General features: G+C 37.8%; 1 protein-coding gene across 2 annotated transcripts; it reads left to right on the plus strand.

The window, feature by feature from the left end:
- Window positions 1-231: 231 nt before the first annotated feature.
- On the plus strand, window positions 232-19176 carry LOC133517222 (uncharacterized). Of its 2 annotated transcripts, XM_061850440.1 has the most exons (9): window positions 232-471; window positions 999-1181; window positions 3039-3121; window positions 11781-11951; window positions 12037-12073; window positions 12310-12453; window positions 13812-13952; window positions 15897-16019; window positions 18111-19176. In XM_061850440.1, the coding sequence occupies exons 1-9, from the start codon at window positions 391-393 to the stop codon at window positions 18183-18185; spliced, it is 1038 nt and encodes a 345-aa protein (XP_061706424.1). In that variant the 5' UTR covers window positions 232-390; the 3' UTR covers window positions 18186-19176. The 2 variants fall into 2 exon arrangements, with proteins under 2 accessions (XP_061706424.1, XP_061706433.1); XM_061850449.1 differs by lacking the exon at window positions 12037-12073 and having other exon boundaries at window positions 233-471.
- Window positions 19177-21900: the final 2724 nt, after the last annotated feature.

Below are 21900 nucleotides of genomic sequence, written 5' to 3' on the forward strand. Positions count from 1 at the left end.
TGTGGCCAATGTACCCTATCCGGTTAATCTTATAAGTCCGTGGGTGAAACTAAATAAAAGCGTGTAATGTAAAAAGGATCGAATTCCCCTACACATTTTGAATTTATTTCTACTGAAAAGTTGGCTTGCCAGAGTTATAAATACAAGACGTTCGAACCTTCTTGAACAGAACCAGGTGGAAGAGAAACGTTATCGCCATATAGAAATTAGAAACGAATAAATTAAATTTCGAATATAGGACGAAATAAATGACAAATGACTTCTATTAGTACCTATCCAAAATATCAATCGGGAATTATGGTTTTTATTATGTAGTATTTCCATCGCTGCTTGTCACTGTTGTTCATGTATTTTATTTAAATACTGGATTTAAGTTAAAGAAATTTGAGAATGGCTAATGCAGACTTTAGAAAGGACGGTACTATACCTGTGCGCCCCAGGAGTGTCTATACGGCACATTCTTACAATCAGGTACTTATATACCTACTTATGTACTCGTAAAGAAATTCTTTCATTATCAGAGGGCATACCATGATCACCAAAATTCGCAAATTGCGGTCTCTTTTCCTCCAAGTAAGCAGTAATTAGAGTGACAGAGAAAGAAGCCCGCAATTTGCAAACTTCGGTGTTCCCGGTAGCTACCCCTCATATCGCGGTATTTATAGATAACTTAAAATATCCAATGATTTTCACATATAATTAAATGACTGGCGCCTACTGCCAATACCCCAATACCTTAAAGTGGAAAATGCGTACCATTCAAATTACTTACTAATAGTATATACGTAGGTATTTGAATCATTAAGTACCTAGAAAATAAATGTAAATATTCTCCTGTAGCATGAATCCATTACTTCCTTGTTAGATTTTGCCGCAAACGATGCTTACAAAATGTTAATGAAATCATGACTAAATAATATTTGGTATATTGGTTATTATTGCAATCGATTTTTACTAGTATTAGTACGGTATGTTGATCCCAACATAATGTTTGGTAGGATGAGTCCAACCTGTCCGTGTTCCAAGACTACAGCAAGTTCTTGGAGGGGGGCCTGGGGCAGGCGGAACTGGTCGGAGCCACGGGCTGGCAGCCCCCGTGGCGTGCGCCCCTGCAGCGCAACAAAGCCCCGTTCTACCCCGGAGACGACATCTACCATGCGGACACTTGGCGAGAGCTCGAGGTGTCACGATCTTTTAACATCCCTATGTAAAATGATAGAGTAAATAAATCTATATTAATTAAACCCTCAAAAGTGACTACTGTGGCTAAATGGCTTTATTGTCTTATTAACAATAAACAAAGTGATTTTTTCAGAAAACTGCACGTATAGTAAACAATATTATAATGGGACAGGCACCAGTAATGGGAAGGTATAGACAAATCCAGTAAAATGAGTATGTATTATCAGTGTTTAATCACTGGCAACATTTTACCATAAACAAGAGCCAAAGAGCTGCTTAAGTTTAATTTTTCATTGATATTTGTTAGTTTTAAAATAAATGGCGCCCTACATCCCACGATTGAAGCAAAAAATCATAGTTTTAATTGGTTCATAATGTTAAAACCAATTGCAGTAGCTTTCATTAAATACATAGAAAAGATAAAGGACGAATTGGATATTCAAGTTTTAAAGCATAAAGCGGTAGAAATTTTATAGATGATGGTGAAAAATCAAAAATACTCCAAATTTTCTCTTAAATGTCTCAAGATTGGTGCCGTTAACATATAGATGCTCATACAAATTATTCATAATTATCATAAAAATAACTTTGCGTAATATGCAGAAGGCAGAGTTGATGATCCTCTTCCTACTGAAAGGCGCTTTTGTCTGAATTGTGTTTTTACGCTAGATATGTAGGTACCTACATGTTATAAACACAATGTACCTACTACAGACCTTACAACGTGCATATCGTATTGACCAGTTTACATATCGACGCTTAAGAATCAATACTGTCTAACTAACATTTTTTAACTTTTTTACCTTTTAACCCTTTACCAGGCCCCGAAGAACCAGCGTGTCTTAATACGTACTTTATATGCTGTTGCAACCGTATTGAACGCCTTGTAAAAAATGTATTTATGAAAGTCGGAGATCTTCCTTTAAACCAGAAATAAAAATGTGGGTTACGGTTATCCCATCGCCTGTCTAAGTAATGAACTGATACTAGATTTTGTCTTATTATATTCTTGATCAGGCCAAGGGATATATTCCACCCACATCTTATATCGGTTATAATAGTCAAGGTTTAACTCCAAATCTCCTACGAAACATTATATCAATCACTACTTACTTACGTGAGTTTTTATGACATGACAAGACAATTTACCGGGCCATGGGAAAAATAGCTCCCACACAGTTAAACTCTAATAAGGCCATGGGATAATGTCAACCCACATCCTAATTCTGGTCATACACAATAATGCATGAATATTTAGCAATATTTACGATTACATTAGCTTTCAACACACAAAATCTACAAAATATCAAAAAATTGTTCGACCTATGTACTTCTGTTTCATAGAAATTATGGAAAGTGTTCGAATTTCTCCGTAGTTTACTGAAATTAGCGTTCAAGTGAATTTAAACGGCTGCCGAAGATATATTACGCAATTTAGAAGCGTGTTCTGAATGAAGATCATAAAATAATATTTCAGGGAATGACAAAATATTTTGTAGGTGGTTTGGAGTTAAAACCTGACTACGGTAACCGATATAAGATGTGGGTGGAATATATCCCTTGGCCTGGTAAAGGGTTAATGCAGTTATGTTCGTTATCTTTTTCTGCATCTAACTGCATTAAAAGGTAAAAAACGTAAAAAATGTTAGTTAGACAGTATTGATTCTTAAACGTCGATATATAACATACCAAAAATTGTGACGATATAATAATGTAAATGTATCGAGATTAAATATCCATGCATCCATCAATAAAATTGTTCTATTTAACAAACTTTCCGAGCTGACGCTTGATGAGATGCTTATGGATGTATGTCAACTAGTTAGTAAAGTTTAACAGGAGTGTCCGATTGACAGGTGACGGAGGTCGGAGGAGCTGGGTACAATGGTTCGGTGACGCCCCACGGTACCATTTGTCTAAGGCTAAGAGATAGAGTTAAGTGAGTGGATTTTTATTAAATATTTTATCGCTGTCGATTTCATTTAAGGATATTATTCATTTTATTACCTAACCAGTCCTTTTAGTATTTCTGTACAAAGGAGAGGAGAGGAGGGTCAGTCTTCAAAGGGTCAATTTTCCGTGTCTAGGGGGACAATGGGGACATTGTGTCCCGGGGTTGGCTTTGAAATAACGGGCCTCAATTTTTTTTTTCATTACTTTGCCATTGCGACAAATACTAACTGGGGTAAGACTTATTCTTTGTTGAGTATAAAATAATAAAGACACAAAACTCAATTACCTACCCTGTCGCAGCCATTCCCCATTTTTTTTAACAAACTGGCCCCAAAAACCTAGGTATGTATCTCAATATTCTCCTTTTGTCCGGGTCTGCCTAAAACGTAGTCTGACTAATTCGCATTATGCCTAGACCATCCGAGAAATAGTCGCACTGAGACTTAGGCCTAATGAGTTTGTGTCCAAATGCGAATCTGGCACTAGAAGACTTACACTTATGTATTAAGTTTGTATCCAAAAGCGAATCTAGTGTTACTTCTCCTATAATAGATTTTTTCTAATAATTTATTTTCCAAAAACATTTCGTCTTAAACGTAACTAGACGGAGCTTTGCGGGGCTCCTATTTCTGGGTAGTTCCGGGCATCTGAAGCTACCTAACGAACCTTAACCTACCTAACTATTAACCTGACTAATTGTGACTTCCCTGAAAACATTACACTTTGGGGGGCGACTAGGTAATTAGGCGTATCGCGAAATGGACAAACAGCTACTTAGGCTTACTGCGTTTGGGACATATTGCGAAATAGGTAATATAAGTAATGGGTCAATAGCGATTTAGACGAATAGCGAATTTCAAATGAAGTTTTGTCATAACGCGAATTAGTCAAACTACGTTTTAGGCAGACCCGGACAGAAGGAATATTCTCAAGTCGCATGGTTAGAAACAGAGATGGGCGTTTCGCAATTGATTCCTGATTCCATGATTTCTCTAAATTAGTTTTGGAATTAATCTGACTAGCGGATTACTTTATTAAAGCCACGTCTACATTGTCCGGTATGGCATGGTAATTCCTTCAAGCTGTAGGGCAAACGGAGAACTACAATTCCATTTGAGGAATCAGGAATTGGGAATCAGAGTCGATTCCTCATTACAGGAATGGATTACTTCAATCACTTGACCCCTTTCAGATTATTTTAAAATATACTTTGTTATAAATAAAGCTATATTCTGACTACCGACGTAAAAGTACATTTCATTAATGTTAACTTACTATATACTCGTAGATGCATCTTATTTGTATCCGGTGTAAAAATCATTGAGCGAGCCAAAACGATACCAATTTTAGGGATTTAGAAGTCGAAAAAAATATTAACGTCAGAGCATTCGTGAGAAGTAACCCTACCTGGGATTTCAGGGTTTGTCTATTGGCTAAGGTCACCCTGTATATATTATATATATATATATATATATATATATAATATATACAGGGGCTTCTCACGAATGTTCGAATGTTATTGTCGATTATTGCAAATAAGTTTTGTTCGAAACATTTATTATTTATATACAGGGTGCTCGCGAGGAACCCATATAACTTTACCAGCATATAGCTGAGGTCGTAATAATTAAAAAACATTATATAAACATAGGTCGAAATTAGATTTTTAACTTTTTCAACTTTTCATACAAATTAAATAAATTATTTTTGGTTCACCAGTAACACAATGCCTTAGGACGAGCTGGCAACGTTTGTTATTGTCTCTATCTCTTTTCACTAGAACGGCAAGTAAGTCACATAGACATTTCTTGTCAAACAAATTATTTCAAACCAGAATGTACATAATGTGCAATCGGATCTCTTTACCTATGTATGATTTACTTATTTAAGGCTTGCCACACACTAGTATTTCCGCCCGCAGGATTATGATAATTATGAATATTATGATCAACCACCGGCGATTTAAATCGTAGTTGTACAGTCAACGTCAAAAATATGTTTACAATTTTTCACCTTATTTCTTTGTAATTAGGTTCAAAAGTGTAAACATATTTTCAATCTGTAAGTCAATATCTGGCAGTGTTGTCAGAACACTGTAGAAAGGGAAGAAAGAAGAGAAAGAAAAGAAAAGACTTCACGAAATGTAAACATTGCCTTTTTTCAGCGAGAATCGCCTCTTGTTGTTAGATGTAACTAAAAATAACATTTAAACTACATAAGGAGAACAACATAACTACGATTCTTATCAAAAAACGCCACTCTTCAAGGTAAAAAATTTTCAAAGTGGGATCCTCCCTTGTCAACACATAAATTTATTCTTGTACGCATTTGTTGGTTTAGTTGAGCTGGCCAGTCTTTCAGGTTCTGAGCGGCTTCCGTGATTTTTAGGATCAATTCTTCCCTTGAATTAATTGGTTTTGAATAGACCATATTCTTCATAGTGCCCCATAGATAAAAATCTAAAGGGGTTAGATCTGGTGATCTCGGAGGCCACTGTATCGTTGGAGATCCTCGACCAATCCATCTATTTGGAAACTGTTGGTTAAGATAATCCCGTACCACGAGACCATAATGGGGGGGAGCTCCGTCGTGTTGAAACCACATTAAACGCCGAGTCTCCAAATCGATGTCTTCGAGGAGAATGATCAAGTTGTTTCGCAAAAAATGTAGGTAGCTTTCAGAATTTAGTCTAGCAGGGAGCTCCACCGGCCCTATCAATTTATCGTCAATAATGCCTGCCCACATATTGACTGAAAATTGATGTTGGTGCGAGGATTCCCTGATTGCGTGCGGGTTTTCCTCCATCCACATATGACAGTTGCGTGAATTGAATACCCCTGATCTCGTGAATTGAGCTTCATCAGTCCATAAAATAGTTTTAAGGAAATTTGAGTTCTGAAGAAGTTTTTGATTAATTCTCTGACAGTAGGCAAGTCTTGAAAAGCCGTCGTTTTCGATCAGTCCCTGAACTTTTCTGAGGTGGTAAGGATAAAGACCATACTTTTTCCAACATCGCCACACGGTGAGGTCGCTGACCCCACACATCATGCCTACGCGTCTAGTTGACAAGGAAGGATCTTCCGTAATTAAATTAAGTAGCCTGTCTTCAGTCGCGTCATTCAATCCCACAGCTCGCTCGGAGTTGTGCGGCCGAATTCCTCTTTCTCGCAATTGTCGAAACATGTCCGTAATCGTAGAATAATGGGGCACACGTCGATTAGGGTATCTTCGCCGGTACTCCTCAACGGCCTGCACGGAGTTACCGTTGCAGAAGCCGTACGTAAAAATAATATCTGCGACATGTTCTGGTGGGAATGTACGTGGCATTGTCGGTATACTTTTTTTTAAATATACTTTTTGGTCTTCAAGTAATGCAACAAAAATATGACATTTAAAGGAAGTCATAATTAATAAGTCAAAGTAAGAAAAAATAAAATCCTAGGCAGCCATCTAGCTGTAGATACATATCACTAGAACTAAGTACCTATTGCATGGATCCAAAAGTTAAAAATATCGCACTGTGAAAATAAATGTTTTAAGTACGCATTAAAATTATTACCAGTCTATTATTGTCGATACGTAAATAATTTTAGTAATATTTTATCAATCTTCATGGATTATGATACATACTGGCCACTTGGAAATTTCCTTCGAGTGTGTTTTATAAGTACTGTGACATCAGTCACATGAACGATGGGTGACATTGTTGGTATTGATTCTAATAACAATATGATGTCTCACGTTTATAACATTTATTTAAACAGTGCGACGAATAATAATTTTCCTAATAATTGGACAAATCGTGTGGTTTAACTTAGACGGCAGACTTTTTAATCAGTGGAAAGGAGAGTAAATTGGTTTTTTTGTGCTGCTCAGTGAAAAATGTATTAAGGATGCTGTAATAGAAAATACTGAAGCAGTATCTAGTTGAGTGGTTACGGATTCACGGATTCTACGAAGTGCACGTAGACGAACAAGCTGGTAGAATGAGAAGGGTACCTATTGCAATTCCTGACAGTGATCATACTTTTTTGTTTGTAGGGTAATAAATAAATAATCTTATTAAAATTTGTGTTACTTTATTTAGCTTTAATACAATCAAACAATAATGGTATGGGTAATAAAAACACTTCGAACTGTTTATTTAGTTTCATGTGTAGTTTTCACGATTTAAACTGAATAGGTGTCCAATTTTTACCCGAAGTAGCAAAAACTTAGCTTCGTTGTTCTGCCATCATAAGAAATCAATCGATCATTAAGAAATATGCATTCTTATGAATAAATACGTGTCACTTCAAAATAAAACTAAGACGGTTAAATTTATCAATTCTTGGGCGTTAAGTAATTTTGTTTATCAATTCTTCACTAATACCATTGTTTTAGTCGTGGACTTAACAAAAGCAATGATCATTGATCATACTTTGGATTAAGTGATAGAATTTTAAGATTCTACGTATTTATTTTCAATGACACATGTCGATGATAGTGACAGGAACGAGCTTCTGCAATTTACGTCAGACAGATAATGTGATGCGGTCTTGCAACGTCGCTATCCTAAAGGTGCATTATACTGGATGTTTTCTTAAATAAAAAATATTAATTACTCGCAAACTAAGCCGAATCCAGTTTACTTTATATGACATTTTATTTTCTAAAGATGGTCAAGAACATGGTGGTAAAGTTATATGGGTTCCTCGCGAGCACCCTGTATATATACAGGGTGACCTTAGCCAATAGACAAACCCTGAAATCCCAGGTAGGGTTACTTCTCACGAATGCTCTGACGTTAATATTTTTTTTAATTAGAACAAAAGATAAAATAATAAATGTTTCGAACAAAACTTATTTGCAATAATCGACAATAAAAAGAAACACACTGTGTTAATCTTTGGCAGTGTTTTTGACAATTGCTTCGAAATATTTGATAATGATGACATTTTTCAAAAGTCGGAAGCTTATTAGTGTCATAAATAAAAAAGGTAATCAAAAAGGTCGAAGAAGGTTCCATACTATTCTTTGAGGATATTACCTTAGGAGCTACTAACACATACAGGGTGCTCTAAAGTAAAAAACCGGCCAAGAGCATGTCGGGCCATGCTCAGAGTAGGGTTCCATAGTTACTCTTCCGTCACAATAAGCTAAACTGGAGCTTAAAGTATGGTAGATTGTTAACCAAGGGATGAACTGTGGGTGTACGTCTTTTTACTATGAAGAGGAAGCTTTTTGCGATAACTCAAAAACAGCTAAACTGATCATATCCGCTATAGTTTTCATTTAATGTCTTTCTTAAGCTCTACTTCCAAAAAATTTTTCATATTTTTTTGACGTATGGTTCAAAAGGTAGAGGGGGGGCACATTTTTTTTACGGAGTAATTATCTCCGAATATATTCACTTTATCAAGAAATGTTTGTTGAAGACCCCTATTAGTTTTGAAAGACCTTTCCAACGATATCCCACACTGTAGGGTTGAACCAAAAAACCTTTCACCCCCACTTTACGCGTAGGGGAGATACCCGAAAAAAAATTAAATTTTTAGATTTTATTGTACGACTTTGTCGGCTTTATTGACTTATATATTCATGCCAAATTTCAGCTTTCTAGCACTAACGACCACGGAGCAAAGCCTCGGACAGACAGACAGACAGACGGACATGGCGAAACTATAAGGGTTCCTAGTTGACTACGGAACCCTAAAAATGGTAATTTGTTAATTTCTTCGAAACCGCTACACCGGTTGTTATGATACTTTGTACACTGGTTCTAAATACCCTAATGCATATGTACATTTCGGCTTTGTCCAATGGCTAGGGACACACTGTATATATATGTTCACCTTGTTAACCGACTTAAATTTCATAGAAGGAGGAGGTTCTGTGTTGCGGTTGTGGCTATTTTTTTTTATGTATGTTCACCGATTACTCCGGCACCCGTGGTCCGATTTGAGGAATTATTTTTTTGTTTGAAAGACTTACTTCCAAGTTGGTCCCATTTTTATTTGGTTCTGATCTGATGATGGAATCCATGAGGAATTGAGGGAACACCTCAATTATTAAAGGCACATGTATGGTGATTCGACTGTATTCTTAAGCAACTCGAGCATTTTCTATCGAAAATTACCAATTTGATGTAGTGCAACTGTAGCCTTACCACGAGTTTGACTCTACATATTAGCTGACGTGTTCGTAACTTACTATCTATACATCTCGCTCGCACTAATAGGATGCCAGTACGAGAGAGATGCATAGAATGTAAGTTACGCTAGCGAATATGACAGTGTGAAACTCGTGGTAAGGCTACTTACTGATTATGAAGACCACGGACGATATGTGGAACCGTCTCTCTTATAATTGGGTGTATTATGATTTTTGATTTTTGTTGTAGGTAGTGTTGGAAATAAGAGGTGAGGGGTAGGTATGAGAGGTTCGTGAGGTAAACGGTGGTGGTGAAGGTAGACGGGGGTCTGAGGATGGGGGTTGAGTCAGGGTTTGAGAGGTTAGGGGATTGAGGAGGCGGTGAGTTGATGGGTCGGGGACTGAGGTTTTGGTAGTTGAGGAATCGGGGGGTAGGAGATGAGTGGTCATGGGTTGGAAGTTAAGTAATTGTGGGTTAGGATTAGGAGTTAAATGGTCAGGGGTTGAGGGGTCGGGGAATGGCGGTTGAAGGTTTAGTGGTTAAGGGTCAACGGTTTGAGTGGGGTTGATGTGCTGTGAGGTTGAGTGATCGGAGGATTGAGGGATTGGCTCAGTAGCGGGGCGGAGGATAGGTTTAGAGTATTTTAGAGTGGTGGCAGGAATGATTTCCCGGACTCGAGAAAAAACCTGATTATTTATTAAAGTCACGTGTCAGTCATAAGCTCTTATTTAACACTGCCTTAAAACTAAAAATGGTAAAGTTAAACTTTTTTACAAAAAAAGGAAACCGACTTCAAAAAGGATAAAATAAAATATTATCCTTTTTTAAGTATATGCGTTATCAATTGATATGTTTGAAGCTGGTGCCAAGCCAAATAGTAACAATACCCGTCAAAAATAATCAGCTTTATGACTATAAATCACATTACGACTACAGTAATCGGTATTATAATCTAAGTATTATAATCGTGGAATTAATTCTATCTGTCTCTTTGTTACCTTTTCACGGCTAAACATCTGAATCATTTTAGGTAGGTAAAATTTGGCTTGAAGGAAAAAAGTTTAAGCCCTGAAGACGGTCCTTGAATTGTTTTATATTTAGGAATAAAGTTTTCTGGATAAGGGACTGGAAATAACTCTATCTCAATTCCACACTTGCGTGCTATGGACAGTTCGAAAATATCGTATAAAATGCTTATATAGGCGCATCCTTACCGAATCGCACCAAAATCATGGTATTTTCCAAAATTTCGCTTGGCACCGACTTCAAACATATCAGTTGGTAAAGCATATACTTAAAAAAGGATAATATTTTATTTTATCCTTTTTGAAGTCGGTTTCCTTTTTTTTTGTAATAGTACATTACTATAGAGGACGGGAAACGAAGGGTTGCAGGCCAAGTAGATATAGACTGCCGAGCGTAGGGATATGCGGCCGGCAACCCCATTTCTCGCCGAGATTTGTATATGTAGTAGTGCTTTTCTCAAACTTGCAATGAAATAATTAAAAAAAAAATAGGATGATGATGATGATGATTGTTATTATTACTTTCGGGTTATTGAAAGGGGAACGAAAATTTGATTATTTTTACGCTACGACGCATGGTTTAGGAGATTTCTGCATGACTGAAAAAACAAACTATTAGGCTGTATCGCCTAAACCGTGCGTCGTAGCGCAAAATAATGATTTTTTTCCCCTTTTTGTCCCGAAATAATATTTAACAAACACAAACAAGAAAAAAAACAAAAAAGACAAAAAAAGAAAAAAAAAACATTATGGAAAAATTTTGCTTATAGGTTTTTTATGGTTGAATAACAAGACGTGCCATAATTCCCTTCCAGGGCACTATGTCCAAAGGTCAAAACGTGCAAGGAGTCAATATGTTCAACAATATCAATATGTTGGACATATTGATATTGACTCTTTAGACATTGTGATTGTGACTCCTTAGACATATTGATTACTTGGACGATTTGACCATTGGACATTGTGATTCCTTGGACATATTGATTACTTGGACGTTTTGACCCTTGGACATATTGACTCTGGACATATTGGCACTTGGATATATTGACTCTTTGGACATTTTGACACTTGGGCATATTGACTCTATGGACGTTTTAACTCCTTGGGCAAATTTACTCTTTGGACGGTTTGACCTTTGTACGTGTTGACTCCTTGGACGTTTTGATCCTTGGACATATTGACTCCTTGGACGTTTTGACCTTTGGACATAGTGCCCTGGAAGGCATAATTCGACGTTTAAAAACAAAAGAAGGTTGCCTTACAGGCCTAGGTTTGTAAGGCTGTATGAAATTCCTTTACATATCATCTTCACTCATTGCACCTGATATGTAGTATTTCCGGACCTCATTTGAAGTAAGTCATGTCAACATTTCATTACAAGTTTGAGAAAAAAGTTTTTATTTGTATATGATATTCACCTTACATGTCAAGGCACAACCCACTTTTGGGAACTAAAATATTATCACTAAGTGCATTGTTTTATTTAGGGTGGACATGACGATTGACGGCGCCGTTCGCGTGACCAACGCAAAGAACAACATCATACTGGCGCTGTCGCGATCGGGAGCGGCCGCAGCGCTCATCCATCCCAACGGAAGAGTCTACCACTACGGCTCTCGCGTCGAGATACAGGCCTGCCACCTGCAGGGTAACAACAAGTAAGTCAAGCACAACATCATATTGCCGTGATACACAACACAACATCATATTTACGTGGTGCTCAATCGTTCATCACCTTTACAGGAGCAATTACCACTATGGCTCCCGCGCTGAGATAAAGGTCTGTGACATGAAGGGCAACGGCAACTTTAGATGGCATCGCCATCTGAATAATTTTACTTTTATATGCAGCGGGATAAGCATCAAAAATCTAGACATGGGCTTTCACAGAATTGAAAAAAGGGCGCAAGTATACGTATAACTTTAACTTCTAGTGACCATCAGACGAGTCGGACGATTAACTCCATAGTTAGTAATAGTTAAAAAAATATATCGATAATGAATAACGATTTCCAGATACGCGAAGATGTGGTACAAGGGCGTTTCGTTTACGGCGGAGCAGTGCGCGCTGGTGTACCTGGTGGACGCGGCCGGCACGCGTACCACCACCGACACCTTCCTCGACATGAGTCAGGACTTCACTCTCAACGTGTTCTACAAGTACGTAAGACCCAGTCAAAGCGGAACTATAGTTTCAGCTTCAACGTCAAATTGGGGCTTCTCTCGGGCCATAGACTGTGACATTTTTTACGCTTGCCAACCTACATTTTATACTAGTTCAAATGCGTGAATTTGTGAACAATTCTGTAGCGTAGCTTATTTGTAGAAGCGTGCAGTCAGCAGCAGAAGTAGGTAGCTGAGCGAATGAGTTGTTGATAAATAGGTATCTGCACACGCTGCGTAGTCTGGGGCCCTACCGCGAAAACCGAAATTCGCAAATTGCGGGATCTTTCTTTTTACTCTCATTAAGATGTTAGAGTGACAGAGAAAAATGGCCGTAATTGATAAAGTTCGATTTTCGCAGTTATAGCCCTTTTCTGAATGAGTTGTTGATAGGTAGGTATCTGCACATGCTGCGAAGTCTGTTCTGAAGTAGTTGTTGATAGATAATAGTAAATAAATAAATAAATATCGTATCGCTCGTATATTTATGTATGTATGTATTATGTATGTATGGTATGTTATTGTATTATATTTGGTTGTTGTTGTTAAAGTAGCACCGCCCACAATCTCTCTGCTTTGCCTAAAGGTTGACTGGTAGAGAATGCCTTATGGCATTAAGTCCGCCTTTTGTACTATAAGGTTTTCTTTTGTGCAATAAAGATTAAATAAATAAATAAATAATACATATTATAGGACATTATTACACAAATTAACTAAGGCCCACAGGCTCAATAAGGCTTGTTTTGAAGGTACTTCGACAACGATATATATATATATATAATATATATAAATAAATACATAAATATTATAGGACATTATTACACAAATTGACTAGGTCCCACAGTAAGCTCAATAAGGCTTGTGTTAGGGGTACTTAGACAAAGATATATATATATAATATAAAACTTAAATACATAGAAAACACCCATGACTCAGGAACAAATATCCATGCTCATCACACGAATAAATGCCCTTACCAGGATTTGAACCCGGGACCATTGGCTTCGTAGGCAGGGTCACTACCCACTAGCCCAAACTGGTCGTCTGGTCTGGATAAGTATGTATTAATACTTAAATACATAGAAACCACCCATGACTCAGGAACAAATATCCGTGCTCGTTTTGAACCCGGGACCATCGGCTTCAAGGCATGGTTACTACCCACTGGGCCAGACCGGTCATCAAAAGTATATACATAGGTATCTGCATGCACACGCTGCGTACTCTGTTCTTGTTTCTATGAAGAAATAAATATAATCAATATTTAATAGGCCATCGTTATCTAAAAAACATCTACTTGGTATCTACTTGACATGGTTAGAAAAGTGTGACACTAGAATATAATATGTCCCCAGCGAGTCGCGGCATGGTCCGTCGTACGTGAACGAGGCGCTGTCGCTGCTAGAGACTACGCAGTACTGGCTCACCGACGACGGCATCGACAACTGGATCATCAACAACGTGCGCGTCAGCCAGACTGCCGATGGACTCGTCAGGCAAGTCACGTCACTCACGTCACTTCTTTGCTAATGAAGCAAACGCATTAATCCGTAGATCGACACAACACAAAAAGTTGCGAGTTCAGAATGCACGCTCAATAGTGGTCAAATCCACTCCCTATTTTGATTGTGGTCGAAATAAAGGAGGGTGCTATAAAATAGCATGCGATGTTCGATATATTGCCGATTTAATAACCGCGCAACGATTTTAATCGATTGGTCAATGCATTCGAAACTTCACATTATAATAATAATAAATAATAATCTTCAGGGCAGCTTGTGGCGAGCTGTTGGGGAGTACCGACCCCACGGACCCGATTACTCCCGAGAGTCGGTCAGGGTCTCCGTCTCCGGCGTGTCTTCGTCGATCGGAGTAGACCCCAAGGGCCCAAGGGGACCCGTAGGACTCTCAGCTCTGGCTTGCCTTCATTGGCCATCCAGAGAGGAGTCGTTAGAGCTAAATGCTCCAGGGGTGGAAGTGAAAATTTGCATAAGACGCGAGTTGGCACAGTGGCTGTTATCAGCCACTGGGTAGAAAGCGGCGCACACCTCTCGACACCCCTGAGCCGCTCACACCGGTGTTGTTCCCGGTCGTCTTAACGACGGCAGTTTAGGGTCCCCATCTAGTGGGGGCGTCTAGTCACTGCCTGCCTCGATAACTATATCCTGTTTTTTTTATTCCGTAGACTAAAATGACATTTCATGTGGTACTAAGAAATGTCATGTCTTACATATGAAACATCATTTTAGTCTACGGAATAAAAAAACAGACCATAGTGAAAACATTGGTATAGCAGGGACTTTGCAATAACCCAGTCTCATTGTCCTCCCAAACTTCAATCCATAGACCGTTATACTGTTCACTTTATATATTGTAGATGGCTGCTGCGACCGGTTCATGGGTGTCTATTGTTGTGCCTGTGAACGGGTTCCAGCAGGCATTCTACATGACATTATAGCTCTCCAAGGGGCCTCTACGTGTAGGATCTATATCCCCACGCAAGCCATTAATAAGATCGGGATTTATAGGCCCGTGAAATCCAATGAGATACAATAACAATAAATAATAATAATATGGACAAGTCCAGCAAGTACCTAGACTTGGCTCACGAGATAACCGCCATGTGGGATGTTGACTCGACGATCATTGTTCCGATAGTCGTGTCAGGCGGAACGGTCTCATAGCGAAGAGTCTCGACCAACACCTAGAGAGACTCTCGCTGGGTGGCAGGATCAAGGTTCAGATGCAGGAGGTGGTAATCATGGACACTGCGCGTATATGTACGTCGGTTCCTCTCTCTGCGGCCCTGACCACCGGCAGCTTGCGCCCTGCCCCGCTACTGGCGGCACCCTAGGTTAGGTTTTTTGTGTTCGCTATAGTTTTCCTTGAAAGTCTTTACTAAGCTTTACTTTAAATAAGACTAAGCTTGCTTATTCGAAACGAAAAATTTGACTTATGATGAACAATCACGAAAAAACGTCCTTTTCTTAAATAGTCTATTTTTTGTCTCTTTGTTAATTTAAACATCCTGTAGCTCCTGAAGTATTGATCGTAGAGTAAAAATACACATAATTAAATTTGTAGGGAATTTTATGGTAAATCTTTTGGCGAAGTAATTATAATGATATTCGTAAACATATTCAAGATATGAGCAAAAATCTGAAAAAAGGTACCTTCCACCCACTCCTACACCCTCAGCATAACCCCCCACCCTCGAATACTTTCAGTATGTTTTTCTGGAGACCACAAGGTATTACCAATTTTCAAAACTACACGAATTATTTCCCCTGATTGCCTATATTCGGTTTAATTTGTTTGAGCTAAGATTTTAAACGAATAAAGCAAATAATAATAATCTGCTCGGGCAGAGTGTGGATAATTTTCCTGTCAGCGATACTGCCAAAGATGCATCTTTTGAATCGCGTTTTTTTTGTATTCAGGATCCACCGCTGCAGCCACAAGTATCAGCTGCGTACGAGCCCGACCAACGGCTCCGCTTCGATCACCAGCCCCTTCCTGCACTGCACCGCTTCTTTAGGGCAGACTCAGCATCTCTTCGTACGGTACGTAAGCTAACCAACGCTCAGACGAAAGATGATCTGTTATACTCGTACCTACGTCCATTCGTTGCGTCACAGTCAAAGATTCATTTATTTAATCTTTATTGTACATAAGAAAACACACTGTACAAAACGCAAACTTAATGCCATAGGCATTCTCTACCTGTTAACCTTTAGGCAAAGCAGACAAGTTCATTGAGTGTATAAGACGTGTTAATCAAATTAAAAATCGTGCCCTCTATTTTGAAAGCTGTAAAAGGAGCTATACCTAACGCGGCACATGTTTTTCAACTTTTAACAACCAAAATGACCGTGCAATGTACTGACTACGGAGCTGTACGCTATATAGTATCTACATCTCTCTCCCCACTCCTTCTCTCTCTCCTTCTACTCCTCACCCTCCCTCTCCCCTACCGCTGCTCGTTCCCTAATGACATCAATCATCTATCCATATAAGCCTGCCAGAGTTAGATATAAGATGGTATAAGATATTCCAAAGATGATTATACCATTTCGTTCTAGCGCCAAAATATGTCGTCAGAAATGGGTACCTTACATTTCTGATGATAAACAATCTAAGTACTAATGGTGCAGGGCATAAAATATAAAATTGCTCTCACCCATTGTAACTTGTACGTTTGTAAATAAGGATGTATCCCTGTACCTATATAGCAGCCACGGTGTGTATCTAAGCGTCTCTTTATTGATTGTTAAGTATCAAACGCAATGTGTTTTAAAATGAATAGCTTGTAGACGTGACAGTAACAAAACGCCTCGGGAAAATACCTAGCTCGCTTTCACTAACTTGCCTGCAATGTGTGTTGTGTTCTCAAGATGGGACGGTTACGATATTACGATTGACAATATTGCGAATGTTCTAGCGACGATCTAATTATGTCATGCTCTTAATCTTATCATCCAGGACCACAAAGATGAATTCCTAAAATGTTGAATTTGCATAAAGTTGAATTTGCAGCATGTTGAATGTTAAAATGTTGAATTAGCATAATGTTGAGTTTTCTTTATGTCCAAATTGCATAAAGTTGAATTAGCAGCTTGTTGAATCCTAAATTTGGAGGTTCCCCATAATTAGATCTGAAACTCAAAAAATTCAATTAGTTTACCTGCTGTGGACGATTACCCACTCTAGTACTCATATGGAAGAAAGTGTAGGAATTAGAAGCTTGCCCTGTGAGCATCAGGATGTTAGCAAAATTGAACAAAATATTTTTAAACATATTGTACCTTCGGTGTACCTCAGTGTACCTTTAATACAATCCAGTGTACCTCTCCCTAAAACGAGATATTTAACAAAAAAGGTGGCGGGTGGACTCTGTAAACCTTTAATAGAAATCAGTTTACTTATCCCTAAAACGAGCTATGATCAAACTAAGGTCCACCCGCCAACCTGACTTCAATATGGCATTATTGCTTTTTATGAAATCTTGCATTATTTCACGCAAAATGGATGTATTTGTATTGTACCTTCAGTGCATCTCAGTAAACTATGAATAGAAATCAGTGTACCTCTCCTTGAAACGAGATATTTAACAAAAAATTAAAATTATGATCAAATTAAGGTCCACCCGCCAACCTGACGTCAGGTTGGTTGGCAGGTTGGCGGGTGGACCTATTAAATCTTGCATTATTTCAAGCAAAATATATGTAGTTATATTGTACCTTCAGTGTACCTCAGTGTTCCTTCAATACAAACCAGTGTACCTCTCCCTAAAACGAGATATAAAAAAAAAGGTTCACCAAGGTTGACTTATTGTTAGACGTAGAGGTTAGTTTTGGGAGAGGTACCGCTATTTTCATTAAAGATACAACGGAGTACACTGGAGGTACAGTATAGCCACTTACAGTTTACGTGAAATAAAGCAAGATCCTGACTCTAGGTTATCATGTTATGGTTATATAGGAACCTATGTAGGTTCTAATTTGGCTTATATCAGAAAGCCATTTTAGTCTATTTCTAATAATATGTATTTTGTATGATTTGCGGCAGTTGGATCACAGTCATGTTTTGAGTTGAGTATGACCTTTTAAAGATCCTTAAAGGTTTAATTAGTAATGTTTTCGGGCTTTCGGCAGGCGCGGCGAAAGGCGCATGCACTTCGACGGCAACTCGTTTATAGTGCGCAACGCGGGACACTCCGCTGGCTTTGACGACAAGAACCAGCTGAAGGTGTACTGACCCCCGCCGTCGATCACTCAGCCCCGGATGTTGTACAGATCGTTTGATTCCACTATGAACTATCTAACCATCGACCTGTTTACAAATTCCAATTACCATTCGTTTAATTTTGTTCTAACCACGAAACATATTGGACAAGTCAAAAGCAAAATTAGCATTACTATTAATCATTATTATTAATTGGAGGAACTTAGTGTGTAAAGCTTTTTGATAAAGTTTATATCGCCAGTTTGGATTTAAATAGCATCTTACGACACTGCTAAGCTCACGTTTTTTATATCAGGTATATGAGTAGGTACCTAATACAGTCAAGTCATAGTGATTAAGATTACAGTTTCATGATTCTGTGATATAACGTGCATGATCTTCAAATAAACTCCTCTCAAGTCCACTTTATTATTTTGTAAACATTTTGAATACGGTAGACAGAGAACGTGTTATTACATTTGTCAACGTTGTATAGTCAGCGCCGAAAATAACACTATTTATCATTTTTATTTTGATACGTACTTTTTCTTAGATTATACTGAACCCCTCTTACTTGCTTATTTTTTGTTATTATTACATAAGTGTCCGTTAAGTAATTATTACACTCACCTGCATACATCCTTCATTCTTTATATTTATCTGGGACGCTATCTCACATTGAGCTTTGTCACGTTTCCATTGATGCGATAGGGATTAAATAAAATGTAATAACAATCTAAAAACATTTTTATACTGGATTGTTGAAATGAAAACTATATCTCTAACATATCATGTGCGGTAATAGACCGCTTTAGTGGAATTACGCAATCGTATTTGCGTATAGAAATGAGCTTAGCAGTATTTTGTAAAGCAGACTTCTATTTCCTCATCTTATATTCGGATTATCTATCTACATTGCGCTTGTCCCATCTGTTTCTTTACTTGAAAGTTCAAAGTAACTATATTATGAGTTAATAAATGATTATAATAATGAAAGCCATTGTCTTTTTTCGTATTTTTATGCGAAAATTATTTGTAGCGGTATTTTTATTAACCCTTTTCCAGGAGCCCATTTCTCGTGAGGGTCAGGATGGCGGGTGGAACTCGGCGAATTTCAACGAAATATTTATGAACATATTGTGCCTCTAGTGTACCTCACTTTACCTTTAACCCTTTACCAGGTAGTAGGTACAATCGGAATAGAACAAAATTTGAAATTTCTTGGACAGGCCTGAAATTTGGGATGTATTCCCCTCATTCATGTCCATACCATTTGACATTTGGGGACCTCGAGGAATCGCAGCCATCTTGGAAAATGTGTACCACCCTGGAGAAATTCGTGTTTTATTCAAAATCTACGTTATCTAGGAAAATATAATGTCATCATCATCATCAGGCCTTGTACATCTTTACAGATGATTTAAGCAGCATCAATGATCTAGCGACAGCGCCGCTCGTGGCTATACAAACCGATTCTTGAACGGCATAATCGCCCACATTTATGGCAAATAAACTGAGGGTCCGCACCGACGCGACCCTCATCGCACATCTGTTTTGATGCCCGTTTTCGGGCCAAGTCTTGAAACCAGGACCTATCATGGGTTTCGCGACCTCTTAAAAGGCTGTTCCTCCACTCAACGCGGTTTGTTGCGAGCTCTTCCCATGAGTCACAATTGATATTATTGCTAACTGCTTAACAAACACAGCGAGAAGGACAAATTGCCAAACGTGAACTATGAGTTCCATTCTGATCATCATCAGCAGTTCCTCTTCGTAAAATGTCACTTTTTTAAATGTAAATGCTTGATTTGTTAAAGAAAATACAAAAATCACTATATGTATGTCTTTAACATTTGAGGAGTTCCCTCGATTCCTCCTAGATGCTACCATCAGATCTCGAGCTTGACAAAAATGTCTTGAAAACCTAATTTGCCTTACACTTACAAACATAACGAAGACGATACATCGCCAAGCGGGAACTATGCGTCGCTTAAGAGTTCCATTCTGATCAGCATCAGCAGTTCCACTTTATCAAATGTCACTTTTTTAAATGTAAATGCTTGATGTTAAAGAAAATACATAGGGAGAACATGACATCAGAACGGAGTTTTGACAAAAACGGGACCAATCTGTATATATATATATTCAATCAAAAAAATAGTATTCAGAATCGGGCAGAAATTATCTATGTCTAGTTTAATTACCTAACAGCGGCTAGAAAGCTCGCAAAATATGCCCACTCTATGTAGGAACTTACTTTGGTTATATCGCGGAACCGCGATACGAAATGCACACGAATTTTATACAGAAATGAAGCTTAAAAAGCGGCCAAGTGCGAGTCGGACTCGCCCATGAAGGGTTCCGTACCATTTATGACGTATTAAAAAAACTACTTACTAGATCTCGTTCAAACCAATTTTCGGTGGAAGTTTGCATGGTAATGTATATCATATATTTTTTTTAGATTTTTCATTCTGTTATTTTAGAAGTTACAGGGGTGGGGGGGACACTTTTTTTCACTTAAAAGGAAGTGTCTCTCGCGCAAACTATTCAGTTTAGAAAGAAATGATATTAGGAACCTACATATCATTTTTGAAGACCTATCCATAGATACCCCACACGTATGGGTTTGATGAAAAAAATTTTTTTTTAAATTTTATGACGTATTAAAAAAAAACTAGCTACTGGATCTCGTCCAAACCAATTTTCGGTGGAAGTTTGCATGGTAATGTATATCATATATTTTTTTTAGATTTTTCATTCTGTTATTTTAGAAGTTAGAGGGGGGGGGGGACACAATTTTTTCACTTTGGAAGTGTCTCTCGCGCAAACTATTCAGTTTAGAAAAAAATGATATTAGAAACCTAAATATCATTTTTGAAGACCTATCCCCTATAGATACCACGTATGGGTTTGATGAATTTTTTTTATTTTTTTTTATTTTATGACGTATTAAAAAAAACTACTTACTAGATCTCGTTCAAACCAATTTTCGGTGGAAGTTTGCATAGCAATGTATATCATATATTTTTTTTAGTTTTTTCATTCTGTTATTTTAGAAGTTACGGGGGGGGGGGGGGGGACACATTTTACCACTTTGGAAGTGTCTCTCGCGCAAACTATTCAGTTTAGAAAAAAATTATATTAGAAACCTCAATATCATTTTTAAAGACCTATCCATAGATATGGGTTTGATGAAAAAAGATTTTTCGAGTTTCAATTCTAAGTATGGGGAACCCCCAAAATTTATTGTTTTTTTTCTGTTTGTGTAAAAATCCAAATGCGGTTCATAGAATACATCTACTTACCAAGTTTGAACAGTATAGCTCTTATAGTTTCGGAGAAAAGTGGCGGTGACATAATCGGACAGACAGACGGACATGACGAATCTATAAGGGTTCCGTTTTTTGCCATTTGGCTACGGAACCCTAAAAACGTACAAAATCTTAAGCACATAAAAATATAATATTTTACTATGTTCATTTATAAAAATGCATGTCAATATGTTACCGCCAAGGAATGTTCTCTTCGTGCCGGCATGTTAATAAAAGCATATTTTACAAGTATTCATGTGTTAATATTACTGTACGTAAATAAAGCGTACAAAATATTTAGCATAATCAGAAACCAGTAGATTGTATTTTTTCTACAAAAATACGTTAATCCTAAAAGTTATGACACGGCACGTCGTCGTCATTTTTGCAAGGAGTAATTGTGGAT

Source organism: Cydia pomonella, chromosome 1, assembly GCF_033807575.1.
Source record: "Cydia pomonella isolate Wapato2018A chromosome 1, ilCydPomo1, whole genome shotgun sequence".
Classification (NCBI taxonomy): domain Eukaryota; kingdom Metazoa; phylum Arthropoda; class Insecta; order Lepidoptera; family Tortricidae; genus Cydia; species Cydia pomonella.

Excerpts from the sequence above, each read along its gene's own strand:
- LOC133517222 (XM_061850440.1), top strand. The coding sequence starts at position 391 with ATGGCTAATGCAGACTTTAGAAAGGACGGTACTATACCTGTGCGCCCC. Across the intron at positions 11,952-12,036 it reads CACCTGCAGGGTAACAACAA|GAGCAATTACCACTATGGCT; the intron begins GTAAGTCAAGCA and ends TCACCTTTACAG. Across the intron at positions 12,074-12,309 it reads GCTCCCGCGCTGAGATAAAG|ATACGCGAAGATGTGGTACA; the intron begins GTCTGTGACATG and ends AACGATTTCCAG.